Source organism: Erythrolamprus reginae, chromosome 2 (genome assembly GCF_031021105.1).
Source record: "Erythrolamprus reginae isolate rEryReg1 chromosome 2, rEryReg1.hap1, whole genome shotgun sequence".
Taxonomy (NCBI): Eukaryota; Metazoa; Chordata; class Lepidosauria; order Squamata; family Dipsadidae; genus Erythrolamprus; species Erythrolamprus reginae.
This window is the reverse complement of record NC_091951.1, coordinates 41,169,943-41,190,037: the sequence shown is the minus strand read 5'-3', so window position 1 is coordinate 41,190,037 and position 20,095 is coordinate 41,169,943. Positions and strand designations below refer to the sequence as shown.

General features: G+C 45.5%; 1 protein-coding gene across 1 annotated transcript; it reads left to right on the top strand.

Moving 5' to 3' along the window:
• The first annotated feature begins 1,941 nt into the window (after nucleotides 1–1,941).
• Nucleotides 1,942–19,953, top strand: TRIM41 (tripartite motif containing 41). Its single transcript, XM_070737924.1, has 6 exons — nucleotides 1,942–3,405; nucleotides 4,265–4,360; nucleotides 5,332–5,562; nucleotides 11,266–11,288; nucleotides 15,053–15,180; nucleotides 17,967–19,953. The coding sequence occupies exons 1-6, from the start codon at nucleotides 2,509–2,511 to the stop codon at nucleotides 18,485–18,487; spliced, it is 1,896 nt and encodes a 631-aa protein (XP_070594025.1). The 5' UTR covers nucleotides 1,942–2,508; the 3' UTR covers nucleotides 18,488–19,953.
• The last annotated feature ends 142 nt before the right edge of the window (nucleotides 19,954–20,095 follow it).

The window sequence follows — 20,095 nt, the reverse complement described above, 5'->3', positions numbered from 1 at the left end:
AACTGGAAAAAAAATGACTGTTTTTTACATTTACTAATGTACTGTTGCCGCATCCCCTGCCACATGATCAAATTTTAGATGATTGGCAGCTGGTTCATATTAATGACCGTTGCAATATCCCAGAGTTATGTGATCCCCTTTTGCAATCTTCTGACAAATAAGCTATCATTTAACAACCATGTCATTAACAATTGCAATAATTCACTTTACAACTGTGGCAAGAAAGGTCATAAAATGGGAGAAAACTCACTTAACACATGTCTCACTTAGCAACAGAAATGTTGGGCTCAATAATTGTGGTCATAAGTAAAGGACTACCTGTATATCATGGTTTGGCCGTCTATATTTGTCTAGAAGGGTTTATATGCCATTCAAGTCTAAAATTCTTCAACTCCTGCTGCAATACAAGCTTGCGGTAAAACAGACATGTCATGATAATTACACATCAAGAGGACACTGCATTACTTCACTTCCATGGTATAGTCTTTAATACCCCTTACAACAATATCCAGAGATATTTATACTGTGTAATTTGTAGCTGGAGTGTTTGTTCCTTCAACTTGAAACAATATTGTTTGAAACATTGAACGACATTGTGTCAAGATTGTTGTACATACCACTAAAATATGCTCTATTTCCATTTTTATTCATAATAATGGTAAGTTCTGCCTCCGTATGAACACCTATTTATGTGGTTGATAAGAGTCAACATTAACTTTGTAGCACATAATCAATCCATCTGCCTTCATTTATATGCCTTGTTCAAAAAAACGGTGAAGGGAGATAACATTTTAAAAAGAGATTTTGCCACCTAAATTTCTCTCTTTCACGTTTTATTCCTCAACTTCCATTTTTGCTTTGTTGTCACATGCTACAACTTAAAGGAGATGTAATTGCCTTTATCCACTAAATGAGTTGTTTTAGGATTAGGGAAAACTAAGTTTTTGTTATAAAGCAATTTTTATAGACATTTTCTTTCAAAACCAAACATAAATCTGTAATCCAAAGATAAATCTTTATTCGGAAATTTACCACTGGAAGGAGAAGGAACAAGAGAGAGAGAAATGGAGGAGGAGGAGGCTGAAAAAGATGGAGATGAAGAAGAGGAGGAAGAAGAAGCAGGAGGAGGAATGGAGCAAAAGCGTAGTATGCAATAACTATGAGCAATTGCAAAAAACATTTTAAGGGGGTTTGCAAATAACAGCACTCCCATTCTTCATACGGTATCTCCTCTATCTCGAAAGTGGAACCCTACACAATCATAGGGATGATGAAAAACAACAAGAAAAACTTCGCCGATATCAGGATCTTAAAATCGAACTACACCAACTCTGGCATAAACCAGTACAGGTGGTCCCAGTGGTAATTTGGCACGGCTGTGCCAAAAGACCTGTCGGCATTTGGAAACAATAAACATTGACAAAATCACGATCTGTAAAAGGCCACCCTACTTGGATCTGCATGCATCATACGAAAATATATCACAGAGTCCTAGACACTTGGGAAGCTCCCTTGTGATATTGTGATACGAAATGCAGCATATAAATCTCATTTGCTGTGTATTACAGTTTTTTGTGATGATGATGATGATGATGATGATAATAATAATAATAATAATAATACCTTGTTACCATGTCCAAGAATTTTATTAAACACATCAAGAAATTGCAGCTTTCTGCAATAACATTCATTCATTCATTCATTCATTCAACTTCTATGGATAAAGAATTGAATTTTATTGGCCAAGTGTTATTGGACACACAAGGAATTTGGTGCATATGCTCTCATCTCTCATAAAAGACATGATTATGATGACGATGATAAAAAAATAAAAATTAATAACAATTAATAACAATAACGAGAAGGAGGAGGAGGAAGAGGAAGAGGAAAAGGAAGATACAGAGCGCACCCCGGCTTCCGGTACCTTTGCCGGAAACCTGTAAAACCGGATCTTCCGCCGTGTGTGACTATAAGTGACATGGAAACTTTGGGGGCCGTCAAAACAGTTGTGGGCTTCCATTAAGGCTCGTTGGAAGCGCGCGTCTCCTTGGCCTGGGGGTTGGTCCTCGGCCAACGGCGTTGAGGCAAGGTGGACTTCGCACGCGGCAACCCAGTCCGGGCGCCGTTCATTAAAGGGACGCACCGGCGAGGCAGCGCCGTACCATAGAGCGGAGGCCGGTCTAGGACGCCATTCCCTTTCAATTCCGGAGTGAAGCGAGGGGTTGGAGGGGGAGAGAGAGAAAGATGATAGTTTGATAGAGTTCGGTCGGCGGGAGACGGACGGAGTGTCAGCCTGGCTCCCGGCGGTTGTGGCTCTTGAGGGCGCGAGGGCGAGGGGCCTCGCAGGACCGGCATATCCCGGGGTTGGCCGAGCGGGCTACGGGGGTGGGGGGGCGGAGAGAAGCGGGCGCGCGAGCAGGGAAAGGCCTGGAAGTCCCGTTAGGCCGAGCGGAGAAACCCTGCCTAGTGTCTTCTAGTCGTTCGGGGCGTGGAGACCTTGGAGGCCTCATGGCAGCCGCAGTAGCTGCGGGGGGCTCCGGCGGCTCCCTGAACCCTGTGGCGACCCTCCACGAGGAAGCCGTCTGTGTCATCTGCCTGGATTACTTAACGGACCCGGTGAGCATCGGATGCGGCCACAACTTCTGCCGCGTGTGCATCACTCGGCTTTGGCGCTCGGACGAGGAAGAAGGCGGGGACGACGACGAAGACGACGACGACCTGGGAGCTTCGGGCTCGGAGGGGGCCGCTGACGGCGCCGGGGGCATCGACGACCTGGGCCCCGAGGAAGACGGGGATTACGATGACCTGGAGGACAGTGACTACTTAGGCGATGGAGAAGAGATGGGCGACGAGGTGGAGGAGGAAGAGGAGGAGGAGGAGGATGCCTCCAGGGAGGAGTACGACGATGAAGACGACTATCCCTGGGACGATTACTGGGAGCAGGAGATATGGGATGCTGCTGTGGGGAATGATCTATTCTTTGATAATTACGACGAGGATGAGGAAGTGATGGAGGAAGAGCCGGAATACACCGTGCCGGCGACACCGCCGATTCCACAGCGGCAGCCTTTCACTTGTCCTCAGTGCCGTAAAACTTTCCCTCGCCGCAGTTTCCGACCCAACCTTCAGCTGGCCAACATGGTGCAGATCATCCGGCAGATGCACCCGCAGCCCCTGAAGCCTGTTGTTTCATCAGACGATGTGGTGGAGATGGTGGAGGCGGGAGATTCGTCGGGGGTGCCATCCGCCAGCCATGCTCCCAGAGCCCTGTGTGAGAAACACCAGGAGCCGCTGAAGCTCTTTTGCAAGGCCGATGAAGAGCCCATCTGCGTGGTGTGCAGAGAGTCACGAGCCCACAAACACCACAGCGTTGTGCCACTAGAAGAAATTGTGCAAGAATATAAGGTATGGAATGCAACCACATGGTGCCAATGCTAGTATGTGATCTTGTTAAGATGGAGCCCTCTGTTTTATAAAAGCATTTATAATACAGTGGTGCCTCTGCTTACGAATTTAATTCATTCCGTGACCAGGTTCTTAAGTAGAAAAGTTTGTAAGAAGAAGCAATTTTTCCCATAGGAATCAATGTAAAAGTAAATAATGTGTGAAATTGGGGAAACCACAGGGAGGGTGGAGGCCCTGTTTCCTCTCAGGAGATTCTTAGAGAGGCCCCATGGAGGATCCTACCTGCCTTTTCCAGTTACAGTTTCGGAGGCTCAGGTTTGTAAGTGGAAAATGGTTCCTGAGAAGAGGCAAAAAAATCTTGAACACCCGGTTCTTGTCTAGAAAAGTTCATAAGTAGAGGCGTTCTTAGGTAGAGGTACCACTGTACTATAAATTTTGCCAGGTTTTGACAAACATTAATGGCATACTGGCATTATGAGTCTCTGCTTTGCCTACAGAAAAACCCCTGGGTGATATGCTTATACAAATATGTAAACATAAATAGACCAGTAAAAGATAATTCTCTTATTTAGCCACCCTGCAATTTTCTGTCAAAAACAATACATAGTTCATTTTCCCCTTGAGCTATAGAAGCTACAAATTGAAGTTATTTAAGAGAAATATGGAATTGTGTAGAAGCTGTATTGCAAAGATAGGAAATCTGTTTATATCAGAAGTATCCAAATACAGTGTGATAACTATGTTACCTAGACATGAGGATTTAATGCTATCAAAAAGTCTATGCCAGCTGTTGTTTTTATGAATGTAAAACATAAATACAATTAAGCTGTGGCATTCTTGTTATTGTGGTTGTTTTTAGACTAAACTCCACAGACATTTGGATCCCTTGAAAAGTAAACTCCAGTCAGTTTTGAATCAGAAGTCGAGTGAAGAGGAGAAGATAACAGATATCAAGGTAACTTGAACATCTTCCCCTGGGCATGTTTAATTTATATACGGTATGCTTGTGTGTATGTCTGTTAGTATATGGGGTCTTTTAAATCTTTTAATTTTAAATTTGTTAGATTATTTATGATTTGTTTCCACGTGTTGTGAGCCGCCCCGAGTCTTCGGAGAGGGGCGGCATACAAATCTAAGTAATAAATAAAATAAATAAATAAATAAATAACTTCAATATTCCCTAAATTCTCTTATATTTCCAGTCGGTCTCTTGTTTTGAAGCTTTACTGTATTCTTAGTGTATAATTTTATTAATAAAGCTTGGTCAAGAGGAACTGTCTTGGTCTTAAGAGCGGATGGTCGTCTTTGCATTAAGAAAATGATTCCTTTGGGATTATCTTGAAGTCAAGGATTTAGAGAAGTAGAAATCCCAGATTCTTAATTGACATGCCTAGGATTCAGCCTGAATTTTAGAGGCCTGGCTTTAACTATATAGATGGCTTCATCTGCTAGTCATGAGAATTGTGCAGTCCCATTCTTCTAAAGAACTTATCAGAGGATCTCAGCCTGAGGTTATGTGGGTCAATCAGTATTAGAATTTGTCTCATCTTCTAATTCCTTTAGTATTCCTTATGGTCTAAACAGGCTTTAAGTAGAATTTCAGGTTCTGCTTAGGAAAATGCTTAAAATGGTTGAAATCAGCAAAACTCTTCATCTTTTGCAGAAAGTCATTTTTTATTTCTTTCCTTGTAAACTGTATGACAATTAGAATTGTTTTTATTGATGTAAAACATTCATACAATATTTATGGAGAGAGGATGCCATGATTGCTGTATATAAAGCCAGGCAGAATTGTCTGGTCCCGATGCCTGCTAAAGAACCTGACATAGGTTTAATGTTCCCTGCCATAAAGTGGCATAATCCCAAATCTTGGCTTTGTACATTTCTCAGTGTTGCCTTCTTGTTCTTTTCTTCATCTGCCCCCAGAACAAGATGAAACTTGATTCGAAAGAGTTTGAGTCAGACTTTGAGCGGCTGCATCAGTTCCTGGTTGGAGAGCAAGCTATGCTGCTTCACCAGTTGGAAGATCGCTATGACATACTACTAATCAACCAGAGTGGCAACATCTCTCACCTGGAGGAGCAAGGTGCTGCCCTAAGCCGGCTTATTGCAGAAGCAGAAGACAAGAGCAAGCAAGATGATCTGCAGCTGCTTAAGGTAAAAATCTCTTTTCCCATATTCCTTTTTGTGATTCCTTTCAAGCATACCTGCCTGTTGACAGTTATAATGATTAAGAACAGATACAAAGTTATGAGCCTTGAATTGCTTGATCTGTTAAAAATAAGAGTTCACCCTGTGGAATATACATACATTGCTTTAAAAGCTATCTGGCTTGTTGTCTAAATCAAGCAAGATTTTAACAATCCTGATGGTAGAATACCAGCATATCAATTATCTAAAATACACGCCCTAAATAATAGCAATGTTGAAATTTAGCCTTGAGAGACTCAGAGGGTAGATTTTGAACTTAGAACCCCTAGGTTGCATTATTGACATTTGGCAGCTGAATGTTGGCAGCCTGATTACATGCTGCTTTTCAGAGATAGTTAAGGGTAGTAGCGAGAGTAGTTTCTTTTCCAAAGATGTTCCACTTCCATTATTGCCAGCCTAATGAAAGGGCCTAAGATATGGCATCATTAGATAGCCTTTACAGCAGAGGTCACCAATCTTTATGACCTTAAGGACCATAGTTCCCTCTAAGCTGAGCAGTGAGCAATCGCTCACTTAAAAATCATCATCAACTCCGAGTTTTCCAAACCTGCCCAGAAGCCGAGAGGGAAAGAGTGAGAGGGAAGGAGAGAGAGAGGAAGAGAGAGAAACAGATAGAAAAAAGAGAGGAAGGAAAAGAGAAAGAAAAAGAATGGGAGTAAGGAAGAGAGAAAGAAAATCAAAATCTAGCTTGAAACTAGCTCAACTATTTAAGTGGCATTTTGATATTGATTGAGTTGCCCTATTCTGAGCTCACTGTTATAGACACACAGTACAGTATTTTATTTTGAAATTCTCTGAGGCAAAACAGGGTGGGTTTTTTATTTGTTTGCTTGCTTGCTTGCTTGCTTGCTTGCTTGCTTGCTTGCTTGCTTGCTTGCTTGCTTGCTTGCTTGCTTGCTTGCTTGCTTGCTTGCTTGCTTGCTTGCTTGCTTGTTTGTTTGTTTGTTTGTTTGTTTATTATTTTTGTGCCGCCCAGTCCCGAAGGGACTGCCGCTCAGACACTATACTTTTCCGCCCATCCCCCAAAGAAATTAGAGGGAACACTGTTAAGGACCCTTATATTCATAATTTTAAATTTCATGGACCACTAATACGATCTGTCTAATGACCAGCTAGGTGGGCATGGATAGGTGTTCCTGTGACTGGGTGGGCGTGGCCAACTCAATGTCACTCACATAGAGGGGCGCCTCAATGGCCTCTACTCGTCCCTCCCCTCCCAGCCACTCCTTGTCTGCCTGCCCCGGCTCCTTAGGGCTCCAGAATGCAGTTGTTGGAACTAAGCAACCACCATGGGGAAGAGATGGCAAAATAGCTGGTTCAGTTCATATTGGACCTGATTGAGAAAGAGGCTCAGCAGAGGCACCTCACTGAGGACTAGGAGCATAGGCTTTCAAAGCAGAGGGAGTGCAAGGCCAGGTACCGGTGTCTGGAGGCTCAGCAGACTGAGATGGTCAGCCAGCTTCAGGCCATGATACAGTCCCACTGGAACAAGGCCTTCTGGCTCTTTGCCACCAGCGGTGCTTGCTTCTAGCCTTTGCCCAAAGCCCAGCACCTGGAGGCTGAAGCAGGCCCCAACTCGGAATTTCTGTTCCCCTCTGACCTGCACACAAAGACCCCAAAGAGGGAGACTTTCTGCAGCAGCACAAGTGTTAATTGCATGTATGTGGCCCTATGGGCGTAGTTTGAGGACCCCCGATTTAGTGCAATGTAAAAAATGCAAATTATTTTTCTGCGGACCACTAAAAATTTCCCATGGACCATCAGTTGGCGACCACTGCTCTACAGAAAATCTGACCTCTCAGTATTTCCCATCTTTATTTTAGGAGGTTGTCTGGACATCTGATCATCATCTCTTACTTTATTTGAACACTCAACTGTTTAATAGGAAATGATCTATAATATAAATGCTAACATGCCTGTGGATTTTGGGGAATTTTTTTCAGCTGGTTCGGACAATTTCCTACAATGATTGTTTTTCAAGTTGTAGCGTGTTAAATTTAGCACATGTGACACATCCTATATTTGCAAACCAGAGTCCCAAAATAAATACAGTGAACCCTCGAGTTTCGCGTCCTCGAGCATCGCGAAAGGGCTATTTCGCGAGTTTTCAACCCGGAAGTAAACTCCACCATCTGCGCATGCGTGCCTTTTTTCTATGGCCACGCATGCGTAGATGGTGGAGTTCCCCAGCTGGGAAGCTGGGCGGCTTCCCTGGGTCTTCCCCCTCTTGCCCCGGTAAGACCCCAGCGGCAGCGCGAGCAACGGCGTGGGCGGGCGGGCGGCACGCGCGGGGACACCCCAGCTCCGCTCCCCAGCTGGGAAGCGGCCCCAGCAACAGCGTGGGCGGGCGGGCGGCACGCGCGCGGGGAAACCCCAGGCGCGAGCAACGGGGTGGGCGGGCGAAGGGCGGGCGAAGGGCATGCGCAGATGGTGTTTTTACTTCCGCACCGCTACTTCGCGAAAAATCGATCATCGCTTGGGGTCCTGGAACGGAACCCTCGCGATGATCGAGGGACCACTGTAATATATTTGGAGTTTGTAGATATTCAGATATTCACTTTGGAAGGGAATTTGACTAATATTCTGTTCAACTGGACAGAAGTGGAACTTGGAAACTTATTCGGATCGTTGCATTGAATTACCGTAGATGCCCCACATATTAGTTTGTATGATTTGGATGGTATTACACACATGTAGAAATTGCTTTTTTTTAGATCTGTGTTTGAATTAAAACAGGTAGATTAGGAAGTGATAGCTATTAAATGTGGAAGATAACAAAAAAAAAATTCTATGCTACTTCAGATAGCAGGTAAGACTTTTGCAAAGCTGGAGTGCTTCTGGTAGCAGAAGAGGGCTGAGAGCCACAAAGATATTTTCAGGGATCCTTTCAACTTTCCAAAGACCTTTAAGAAACGGGGATCCGAATGAGTGACTGAGCCTATGCTGATTTATCATTTTAATTCCTTTTTATCCTGTCTGCTGCTTCTGTATGTTTCTTTTTGTTTCTTATTCTTTCTTTCCATACTGTCAGCTGCCAAATTTGAGAGGAGCAGCCATAGAGGGGGTGAGGGGGGAAAGGCTGGCTGGATCACAGGTCCACATGATTTATTGATTAATTCCTATAAGCCTTCTGCCGCACGAATCCCAGTGACCGGTTAGGTCCCACAGAGTTGGCCGTCTCCGGGTCCCGTCGACAAAGCAATGTCGTTTGGTGGGACCCAGGAGAAGAGCCTTCTCTGTGGCGGCCCCGACCCTCTGGAACCAGCTCCCCCCAGATATCAGAGTTGCCCCCACCCTCCTTTCCTTTCACAAGCTCCTTAAAACCCACCTCTGTCGTCAGGCATGGGGGAATTGAAATTTATCTTCCTCCTAGGCTTATAGAATTTATACATGGTATGCTTGTATGTATGAGTGGTTCTTTAAATTGGGGTTTTTTAGATTGTTTTTAATATTAGATTTGTTTACATTGTCTTTTTATATTGTTGTTTTATATTGAGTCTTCGGAGAGGGGCGGCATACAAATCTAATAAATACAAATACAATACAAATAAGAAGTTTATAAAACTTTTAAATGATGCTCACAATGTGGAGCTAGTTTCCTAGGGCAGGGCAGGAATGCTGATTGTGTGAATAGTCTACTGCCTCAAAGCACTATGAGAAGCACTACGTTAGGTATCTGTTAAGCTTAGGAAAGCTGGAAAGAGAAATTCCAGATTTCAACTGTGGAAGATACTTATGTTCAAAAAATAGGGGAGGAGAAGGCATGGCCAAGTGTCACAGTGGTATGGTGTTTCCCTGTTCTGAGGGAAATCCCGAAACCTCCAGCTGTAGGAGGCTCAAAATCCAAAGAAATCCAGGCAGAATCTCTATAGGAGAGATGATGGAGGAGAGGCATGAATTAGCACCTGAGGGGAAACACAGACTCCCCAGGGTGCCAACAGCAGCCTCCCAACCTTCAGCTGAGGAGAGGTGTCTATGCTCGCCATTAGCTGGCACAGCCACTGTTTGAAGAATTGCAGGAAGGAGGGGAAGTCACCTGCATGAAATGAGAAATTCTAGAGTTCAACTGCAGGAGATATTTATTTGAATAATATATATATACCTACCCCCCTCTCACCAAAGACATGCTGGGTGGCATATAAAGATTTAATTATATCCCCAAATCCAGAGTTTATAAAATCAATATGTAGCATAAGGTGAACACTTCCCATAAAGGGTTGGAGGTTGGAGACTGGACGATAGTTATTAAGAATGGCTGGGTCCAGGGAAGGCTTCTTGAGGAGGGAGCGCACAAGTGCCTCCTTATAAGGAGCCGGAAAGGACCCCCTCCCCAAGGAGGCGTTGACAATCTCCTGGACCCAGCTCCGCGTCACCTCCCCGCTGGCCGAAACCAGCCAGGAGGGACACGGATCCAGGAAGCAGGTGGCAGAACTCACAGCTCCAATGGCCTTGTCCACTTCATCAGGTGTCACCAGATCAAACTCTTCCCAGACAGGTGGACAAGTACGTGCCCCAGTCACCTCGACTGACTCGTTGTCAGTCGACTCTGTTATCCAATTGGAGTCGAGGTCCACCCGGATCCGAGCGATTTTATCAGCGAAAAACTTAATACATGGCTTTTTCGCAAGAGTTGTGATAGTGAGGTTAAAGTGGAAGATAACATGTGGGTTGCATCAGGGAAGTATTGGCAGTAACAAGTTTTTCTGTTTTTTGATGGTTTTATTCTTTTTTATTTTCCATTATGTTTATGTTGTTTCATGTTTGATTGTAAGTCACCCGGAATTTGATTTAGAATGAACAAAGACTTTAAAGGAACAAAACCTATACTGTAGAATATATCTGGAGTTTAAAGAAAAAAAACTAAAACCAAAATCTTCTGCTTCAGATCACTGGAGCAACAATGTGCTATCAAGCAATGTGGCTTCCTTAACATCAGGAAGTAGTATCAGAAATTTTAATGCCTTCAGAAAGGGCAACTGAATTGTAACCATCCAGATCTTAGGAGGGATGTGCTGTTATTGCAGGTATAATAACAAAGTTCTATGAGGGGAGGCAGTTTCATAGTAAGAAGGCAATCACGTGTTTAAAGTGAATCATCCTGATATTTATTATTAATTTGATTTTTATGTCGCCCTTCTCCTTAGACTCAGGGCGGCTTACAACATGTTAGCAATAGCACTTTTTAACAGAGCCAGCATATTGCCCCCACAATCCGGGTCCTCATTTTACCCACCTCGGAAGGATGGAAGGCTGACTCAACCTTGAGCCAGTGATGAGATTAGAACCGCTGACCTACAGATCTACAGTCAGCTTCAGTGGCCTGCACTCTACCTGCTGCGCCACCCTGGCTCTTGATATGCAATATATCTAGATATGCAATATATCTAGCCATACACTGTCAAGAATCTGGATAGTGGCTGTCGCATTCAAGCCAGGAAGCCTGACAAGTGGTTTTTTGACAACAAACATAAGATTTGGAACCCTACGAAATTGACCCTCTGCCCCCCCCAAAAAAGCAAGAAAACCATTTCCAGAAAAAATCCGCAGGGAATTGTACAGAAAATTGGTTGCCTGCGTTCAATCTATTTGTTGTATTTTATAACATCTAGGTGGATAAGAATCCTAACTTTTCTTCTTCTTTTTCCCTAGGATTTCAAAGGCACTTTAGTCAGGTTGGTTGAATTTCTTCTGGTTATTTCTGGTTTACGTTCCTGAAATTTGTGCTTCGCTATTAGCCAAGTGGTAGCCGAAACTCTTAAATAATTTAATAGCTTTTCACAAACCCCTTTGAGCCAGTTCTGCAAATAACAGGCTGAGTACTCCAGAATATCTGGTAATCTCATCGTATAGTCTTGTCACTTGGTTTGAGTTTAGTATTAGTTGAGGGATTTTTATTCATTGCCCACCAACAGGAAGGCACACACTTCCCAAAAATGGTTTGAAAACTTGGCATTTATCAACTTGTTGGAAGTTAAATGTTCTGTCGGGCTCTCTGGTAGACTCCTCCCAAAAATTCACAGGTACAAATTTCAGACACACACACGTTTGAAAATTCAAAACAATGTTCTTTATAATGAAAATTCACTTAACCTAAGCCCTCTTTTGGTATAGCAAAGAGCACTCGTCTCCAAACAAACTGGTAATTTATACAAGTCCCTTATCAGTCCTGTGATACTTAGCTTGCAGCTGTGAGGCCATTCAAAGTCCTTCTTTCACAAAGTGAAACACACTTTGCTCTGGTTTAGATTCAAAGCAGGGAAAAATCAGCACACAAAAAGTCAAAGTCAGTAAAGCAGTCATGAAACACAACGATCAGATAATCCTCCACAATGGCCAAACCCACAGGCTGCTATTTATAGCAGCCTCACTAATCACCACAGCCCCACCCAACCACAGGTGGCCTCATTTTCTATGATAATAATCTCTCAGTTGTTGTTGCCTATGCATCGCTCTCCACATGCGTGGGTGTATCATTAACTCTTGTTCTGAATCCATGGAGGAGCTAGATAATTGATCTCCTTCTGAGCTGTCTGCCACACTCTCCTCCTCCCTGTCACTCATGTCTTCTTGGTCAGAGGAGCCTTCATCATCAGATTCCACCGGGGGCAAAACAGGCCTGCAGCATGTGGATGTCTCCCCCACATCCATAGTCCTTGGGGCAGGAGCTGGGCCAGAGCTAACCACAACATTAAATAGCATTGAGGTTGGTTAATGCCCGTATGGCAGTTTTGCCTGAGAAACCTAGATCCATTTATTTATGCTTGGCCATAGGGGGAAAGTATATGTGGCAATATTAGTAGTTTCAGCTCAAACAATTGTATAACTGGTAACATGCAGCTATAATTATTTTACTGTGTTTAGCTGCTGCATCTATTAGACTACATTGAAACATCATTAACAAAGTTAATTTAAGAAGCTAAAACTCTGGGTTTTCAAGGATTTTGTTAGAATATTTACTGCAAACCCGTTCACGTATATATTTTCTGTATGTATCCAGAGAATGCCTAGCTAATCTAGGAGCCAGGGGAATTACAGTGATTCAGTACTGCTTTCTATTGTGGTCAAGGGTGGTATTTATGGCAAAGTAGTTGCTAATCAACTGATCACAGTCCTTTCTGACTTTTATTGGGAACAGAAAAAGTAGGTCCAGTGAAAAGTCTTCACATGCATGTGTTCAGAATGGTTTCATTCCAGGGGTGAAATCCAGCAGATATTGACTGGTTTTGGTGAACTGGTAGCAGAAATTTTGGGTAGTTTGGAGAACTGGCAAATATCACCTCTGGCTGGCCCCAGAGTGGAGAGGAGATATAGATTTTACAATATCCTTCCTCCAGGAGTGGGGTGGGAATGGCGATTTTTGCAGTATCCTTCTGCTGCCATGCCCATCAAGCTATGCCCACAGAACCAGTACTAAAATCTTGGATTTCACCACTGCTTCAACCTGTAGTGATAGCAATAGTAAAGACACTTAAGGCTTATCTACTACCCCATAATTTTTTACAGCACTCTGAGGAGTTTACAGTGTTGGTAAATTGCCCCAAACAATCAGTCTGTCTTCATTTTACTGATCTCAGAAGGGTGGAAGGCTAAAGGCTTAAGCCCCGTCAGGATTGAACTTCAAGCATTGGCCAGAATTTGAGTGCAATACTGCACATAGATATGATGAGGGCCCACAGATCTTCCTCATGGGTTTTTGCATTGTTCTTCAACCATTTTAATGAATTAATCTGCTTGCTTCATGTACATTTCTATGTGAAAATAATATGGAGAACTTACATAAATAGAGAAATTCAATTCAATTTATTAGATTTGTATGCCGCCCCTCTCCGTAAACTCGGGGCGGCTCACAACAATAATAACACAATATATAACAAATCTAACAATCAAAAGTCATTAAAAACCCCTTATTAAAAAGAAAACATACACACAAGCATACCATGCATAAACTGTATAGGCCCAGGGGAGATGTCTCAGTTCCCCCATGCCTGGCGGAAGAGGTGGTTTTTAAGAAGTTTCCAAAAGACAAGGAGGATGGGGGCAATTCTAATCTCCGGGGGTAGCTGGTTCCAGAGGGTCAGGGCCACCACAGAGAAGGCTCTTCCCCTGGGTCCCGCCAGACGACATTGTTTAGTCGACGGGACCCGGAGAAGGCCAACTCTATGGGACCTAACTGGTCGCTGGCAGAAGATGGTCTTGGAGGTATTCTGGCCAATGCTATGAAGGGCTTTATAGGTCATGACCAACAATTTGAATTGTGACCGGAAACTGATTGGCAACCAATACAGAGTGTTGGTGTGACATGGGCATATCTAGGGAAGCCCATGACTGCTCTTGCAGCATCATTTTGCACGATCTGAAGTTCCCGAACACTCTTCAAAGGTAGCCCCATGTAGAGAGTGTTACAGTAGTCGAGCCTCGAGGTGATGAGGGCATGAGTGACTGTGAGCAGTGACTCCCGATCCAAATAGGCCGCAACTGGTGCACCAGGTGAACCTGGGCAAATGCCCCCCTCACCACAGCTGAAAGATGGTGCTCTAATGTTAACTGTGGACCAAGGAGGACGCCCAAGTTGCGAACCCTCTCTGAGGGGGTCAATAATTCCCCCCCTCCCCAGGGTGATGGACGGACAGATGGGATTGTCCTTGGGAGGCAAAACCCACAGCCACTCCGTCTTATCCGGATTGAGTTTGAGTCTGTTGACACCCATCCAGAATGTAACAGCCTCCAGGCACCGGCACATCACTTCTACTGCTTTGTCAAATGGACATGGGGTGGAGATGTACAACTGGGTATCATCTGCGTACTGATGATAACTCACCCCATGCCTCTGGATGATCTCACTCAGCGGTTTCATGTAGATATTGAATAGCAGGGGGCAGAGGACCGACCCCTGAGGCACCCCACAAGGGAGTAACCTAGAAGTTGACCTCTGACCCCCCACTAACACCGACTGCGACCGACCGGAGAGGTAGGAGGAGAACCACTGCAAGACAGTGCCTCCCACTCCCAACCCCTCCAGCCGGCGCAGAAGGATACCGTGGTCGATGGTATCGAAAGCCGCTGAGAGGTTGAGAAGCACCAGAACAGAGGATAAACCCCTGTCCCGGGCCCGCCAGAGATCATCCATCAACACGACCAAAGCAGTTTCCGTGCTGTAGCCGGGCCTGAATCCTGACTGCTGAGGGCCTAGATAATGGGCTTCTTCCAAGGACTGTTGGAGTTGGAGCGCCACCACCTTCTCAACAAGAGACTGGACGATAGTTGTTAAGAATGGCTGGGTCCAGGGAAGGCTTCTGTAGCAGCGGAGTTACCCTAGGAATAGACTTATCACGTGTCCAGTATATTGTATTTTCTGTTCTTCTTACTCAATGCTTTTCTTGCTGGTTGCCATTTTTCTCGCCTTACATGTTTGCTCTCGATATGGTCCCTTTGTCAGGTGTGAGAACGTCACATTCCAAGATCCAGAGTTGGTGCCAGTGGACACAGGGAAGAAATACCGGAATTACTTTCTTATAGATATTTTAATGAGGAAGATGGAAAAGGTCTTTAGCAAAGCACCCCAAGGTAAGGAGGTCATTGAGCTGCTTTTCCTCTTGCAGTTAGACATGCAGAGAAAAAACATATTTGCTTCTAGCCATGTTATAGGGATTTGCCTCTCCTCTCTCTTCAAGAAAGCAGAACTCTTGAAAATAGGCATTACAGTGATCCCCCGAGTTTCGTGATCCCGATCATTGCGAATCGCTATACAGTGATCCCCCGGTTATTGCGTCCCCGACCATTGCGAACAGGGTAATTTGCGATTTTTCAACCCGGAAGTCAAAATACCATCTACGCATGCGTGCCCTTTTTTTTCTATGGGCACGCATGCGTAGATGGCAACCGGGAGATCAGCTGCTGGGCGGCTTCCCTGGGTCTTCCCCCTCTTGCTGGCATCAGCGAGGAGTTTCCCCACCGCCCACGCAAACTCCTCGCTGCCGCTCGCCCGCCCTTCGCCTGCCCACGCCGTTCGCTCCCCCTCTTGCTGGCGGGAGGGCGAGAAGCCCTCCCCAGCACCCGCTCGCCCGCCCTTCGCCGCTCGCCCGCCCTTCGCCCTGGCGGAGAAATTCCAGCCCCCACCTGGTCCCGCCCGATCCTCCTCCCTGAGGCAGCTCGCCCTCCCATGGCCGCTTCCTCCACCCTCCATCGCAAGCCCTCGCCACCGCAGCCAACGCGCGCTGTGATCTTCAAGCCCGGCTCCTTTCGGCCCAGCATCCCGGGCCAAGCAGCTGCCTTCCATGACTGAGCCTGGGTTGGGGGTTCGGGGGGGTGCTAGCGAGCCCCCCATGTCGGCGGCGATGTTTTAAAAGAGCCGCGCCGCCCCCCAATCTTCGGCTCCTCGCTAGCGCTGCGGAAGTTTAAAACACCATCTGCACATGCGCAGATGGTGTTTTTACTTCCGCAGCGCTACTTCGCGAAAACCCGCTCGTTGCGGGGGGTCCTGGAACGGAACCCTCGCAACGAGCGGGGGATCACTGTATCGTGATTTTTCCACCCGATGACGTCACTCCCTTCCTTTCTCATCTTTCTTTCTCTCTCTCTTTCTCTATCTTGCTTCTTCCTCTCTCACACTCTCTTCCTCCCTCTCTCATCTCTTTCTTTCCTTCTCTCTCTCTATCTCTCCCCCTCTTGCTCTCGAGCGGCGGGCGGCACCCAAAGAAGGTTCCTTCGGCCCGCCCACCAGCCTGGGCAACGGCGAAACCCCATCTTCGGCTCCTCGCTGCTGCCGCGCTGCAAGCGAGCGGCAAGCGAGCAGCCGGGTGGGCGGGCGAATGGGCAAGCGGCAAGCGATCTTGGGGTTTCCCCTTTGCCTGGGCAACGGGGAAACCCCATCTTCGGCTCCTCGCTGCTGCCGCGCTGCGGAGCAGATCAGCTGTTGGGCGGCCGAAGGGGTCTTCCCCGCCGCCCACACGCAAACTCCACCATCTGCGCATGTGCGGCCATGGAAAAAGGGGCGCGCATGCGCAGATGGTGTTTTTACTTCCGTGCCGCTACATCGCGAGTTATCGATTATTGCGAGGGGTCTTGGAACGGAACCCTCGCGATAATCGGGGGATCACTGTATTTCAAAAAGGAAACTTTTATTGAGAGAAAGTGATAGCAAGTAAAGGGAGATGGGATATGAAGTTCCCACTTAAAACAATTAGAGAGGGGTTTTCTGCAATGGTTTATGTCCAGTCCGAGGGGAGCCAATCCACAGGTGCGAGGTTGTGAGAATAACTCGAGCTGAGAAGGGGATAAGCTGTTCTCAGGCACAACTTTGCCTGTTCTTTCAGAGCCGAGACAAAACAAACGGCCCCGGGCCAATCCATCCCCCTCCTTTTCCCAAGCAGGTACATCAAGGTGATGTTTGTAAAGGAGCATCCAGGACCTCCCTCCCTGCCAGAATGTCAGTGTCCCAATAGGGATCTAAGGGATAAGACAGGTGTATACTGTACATCCACTATGCCAGCGTTTCCCAACCTTGGCAACTTGAAGACATTTGGACTTCAACTCCCAGAATTCCCCAGCCAGCATTTGCTGGCTGCGGAATTCTGGGAGTTGAAGTCCAAATATCTTCAAGTTGCCAAGGTTGGGAAACACTGCACTGTGCAACGGAAGCTAAGAATTTATTTATTGTAAAAATGTCATTAGAAAAGGAATAGAACCTCTGCAGAAATAGTGATTCATATACAGTGGTACCTCTACCTACAAACACCTCTACTTACAAACTTTTCTAGATAAGAACCGGGTGTTCAAGATTTTTTTGCCTCTTCTCAAGAACCATTTTCCACTTACAAACCCGAGCCTCCGAAACTGTAACCGGAAAAGGCAGGGAGAAGCCTCCGTGGGGTCTCTTTAGGAATCTCCTGGGAAGAAACAGGGCTGGAAAAGGCAGGGAGAAGCCTCTATGGGGCCTCTCTAGGAATCTCCTGGGAGGAAATAGTGTCAGAAAAGGCGAGAAGCCTCCCTGGGGCCTCTCTAAGAATCTCCTGGGAGGAAACAGGGCCTCCACCCACCCTGTGGTTTCCCCAAACGTACACATTATTTGCTTTTACATTGATTCCTATGGGAAAAATTGCTTCTTACAAACTTTTCTACTTAAGAACCTGGTCACGGAACGAATTAAGTTCATAAGTAGAGGTACCACTGTAGTCCATGCTGTGAAAGCCATTTATTTTTGTACCTGGTGTTTTGCAGGAGTTCAAATGGTTTCTCAAACTTGGCAAATGCTGGCTGGGGAATTTTGGGAGTTGAAATCTGCATATCTTCAAAGTTTTACTCCCGCCTTAAAAACCGTTTTTGCTCTTCTCCCCCCCCCCCCCCTCTTACAGCGGATTTGCGCCTGGACGCGGAAACCGCTCATCCACGGCTGACCCTTTCCTCAGACTCTCTCAGCGTCCGGCTTGGGGAACGTTGGCGGGATCTGCCGGAGAGCCCCAAACGCTTCGATTCCGACTACTGCGTGTTGGCCATGCAGGGCTTTACGTACGGTCGCCACTACTGGGAAGTGGAGGTGGGTGGCCGCCGGGGGTGGGCTGTAGGGGCAGCCCGCGAATCGGCCCGACGAAAAGAGAAGTCCAGCAATGGTTCCCACCAGAAACGGGAGATCTGGTGCATAGGGACCAATGGTAAGAAGTACCAGGCTTTGACTACCACTGAGCAGACGTCCCTCTGTTCGGCTGAGCAATTACGGCACTTTTGTGTCTACCTGGACTACGAACGGGGCCAGCTAGGATTCTACAATGCTGAAAACATGGCTCACATCCACACCTTCAATGCTTCGTTTCGCGAGCGCATCTTCCCCTTTTTCCGCATTCTTTCTAAGGGCACCCGCATAAAAATCTGCAATTGATGCCATCGCGGCTGTTGCACATAGCTGAATTTATCCCTCGAGAGGCCTCTGCTTCCTCCCACACGTCCCTTCCTCTCTCCCCCCCCCACCTAATTTTGCTGATAAGAGTTTCTCATCATTCCTTGGACTTCAGTGGATTCCTTATCTAACTCCTATTTCAGATCCCTTTTTGACAGGGATTCTTCCTTTCGGTGAATTCAGTTTTGCACTGTTAAAGTTCTCTGGTGCTTGACCAAGTCGCGAATCTGACTTTATCTTGCTTACGCTTCGGATCCATTTTAGCAAAAAAATAGAAGAAGAAGTGCTCTCTCTTGCTGTCTCTCTCTTTCCTTATACTTTTGGGGTATGATCACACATCGACCGATTATACCGTCCTCATCTTTAGATAGCCGAGACCCTGACCTTCAGCATCTCAAAAGAGAAATTAGACCTTATTGAGCATGCAATTATAATGGCTGGTGGATCTCCCCTGGCTTTTTGACTTGGGTTTAGCAATCCAAGACTTGTCCTTGACTTTCCTGAGGATGCCTAAAAGTTTCCAGTCGGGCTTTGACTACTTAAAACAAAATCTAGACCTGTGTGTGGTAACTTTCCTGTGTTTTGAATTTCCCTGATCAGACAAGATGACTATTCCAATATGTTATTGGGGTTGGATGAAAGTCCATACCTTTAAGGTGGGATGAGCTTGTGCGCCCTCTATGTTACTGAAGGACAGTTTCTAAGAGACCCAGGAATCACAGCCTAAATGTTGAAGGACACTGGTGTAACATCTGGAAAAGGAATAGTCCCGGAGTTACGTCTGTGTTGCTGTCTCCAGAGCCCGGATTCCTGTAGCCTTCACAATAAGCTTTTGCAGTTTAAAATAACGATACGGAAATATTTTGAGATTTCTAATGCTATTCTTCTTTAATTGCTCCAATGCCTGTATTCTGATTTCCTGTTTTTTTGCAATGTACTAATATTTAAAAATAGAAATAAAAAATTGCAAGTTCTGTCCCACGTTCTTCTTTACGCTGGTTTCATGTGATGTTCCATTTGACATGTCTCTTCATCCTTTGACGCTCTTCTCTATCTCTCCTGCCATTTATCTATTCTAAAATGTCATATGCTGGCCATTTGGAGCAATAACAGTACCAAGTCTGTTGAGCTGTTGAATGTCAGTCATTATTGTAAATGTTTGTGATATCCCATTATTGCTGTCTTACTCATCCTCTTTCTCTGTCTTCCCACCATGTGCTTTAAATAAGTTATTTTAGTCACTCACTAGTTTTGGCCTTCACTGTGAAGTGTCTTGAATCTCTGAAGGTTTTAGTAGCTATTCCAGCCATAATGTATGGTTTTTTTTAAAAAACATTCTTTTTGGCTTGACAGAGCTGCTTCTGAACTATTTTTTTGCTAAAAATAAATCTAGTTTTTTGGGAAAAGGTTGAGACATAAATAAACGAATAAATGATTACACGTCAAAAGCTTGGCTGTTGTGGTTTATTTGAATACTGAAAATGAGAAGATTCTTTGAAATTATTTAATAAAGCAGTCGGGGGTTGTTGGCTTTTTAATGTTATGAAGAATTCTTAAGAATGTTCTTTTGGAAGGGACTACACAGTCCTG

Bases quoted from the DNA above. Each gene is read 5' to 3' on its own strand.
- TRIM41 (XM_070737924.1), top strand. From the start codon at position 2,509: ATGGCAGCCGCAGTAGCTGCGGGGGGCTCCGGCGGCTCCCTGAACCCT. The intron at 3,406-4,264 runs GTATGGAATGCA...GGTTGTTTTTAG, and splicing joins AAATTGTGCAAGAATATAAG to ACTAAACTCCACAGACATTT. The intron at 5,563-11,265 runs GTAAAAATCTCT...CTTTTTCCCTAG, and splicing joins ATGATCTGCAGCTGCTTAAG to GATTTCAAAGGCACTTTAGT.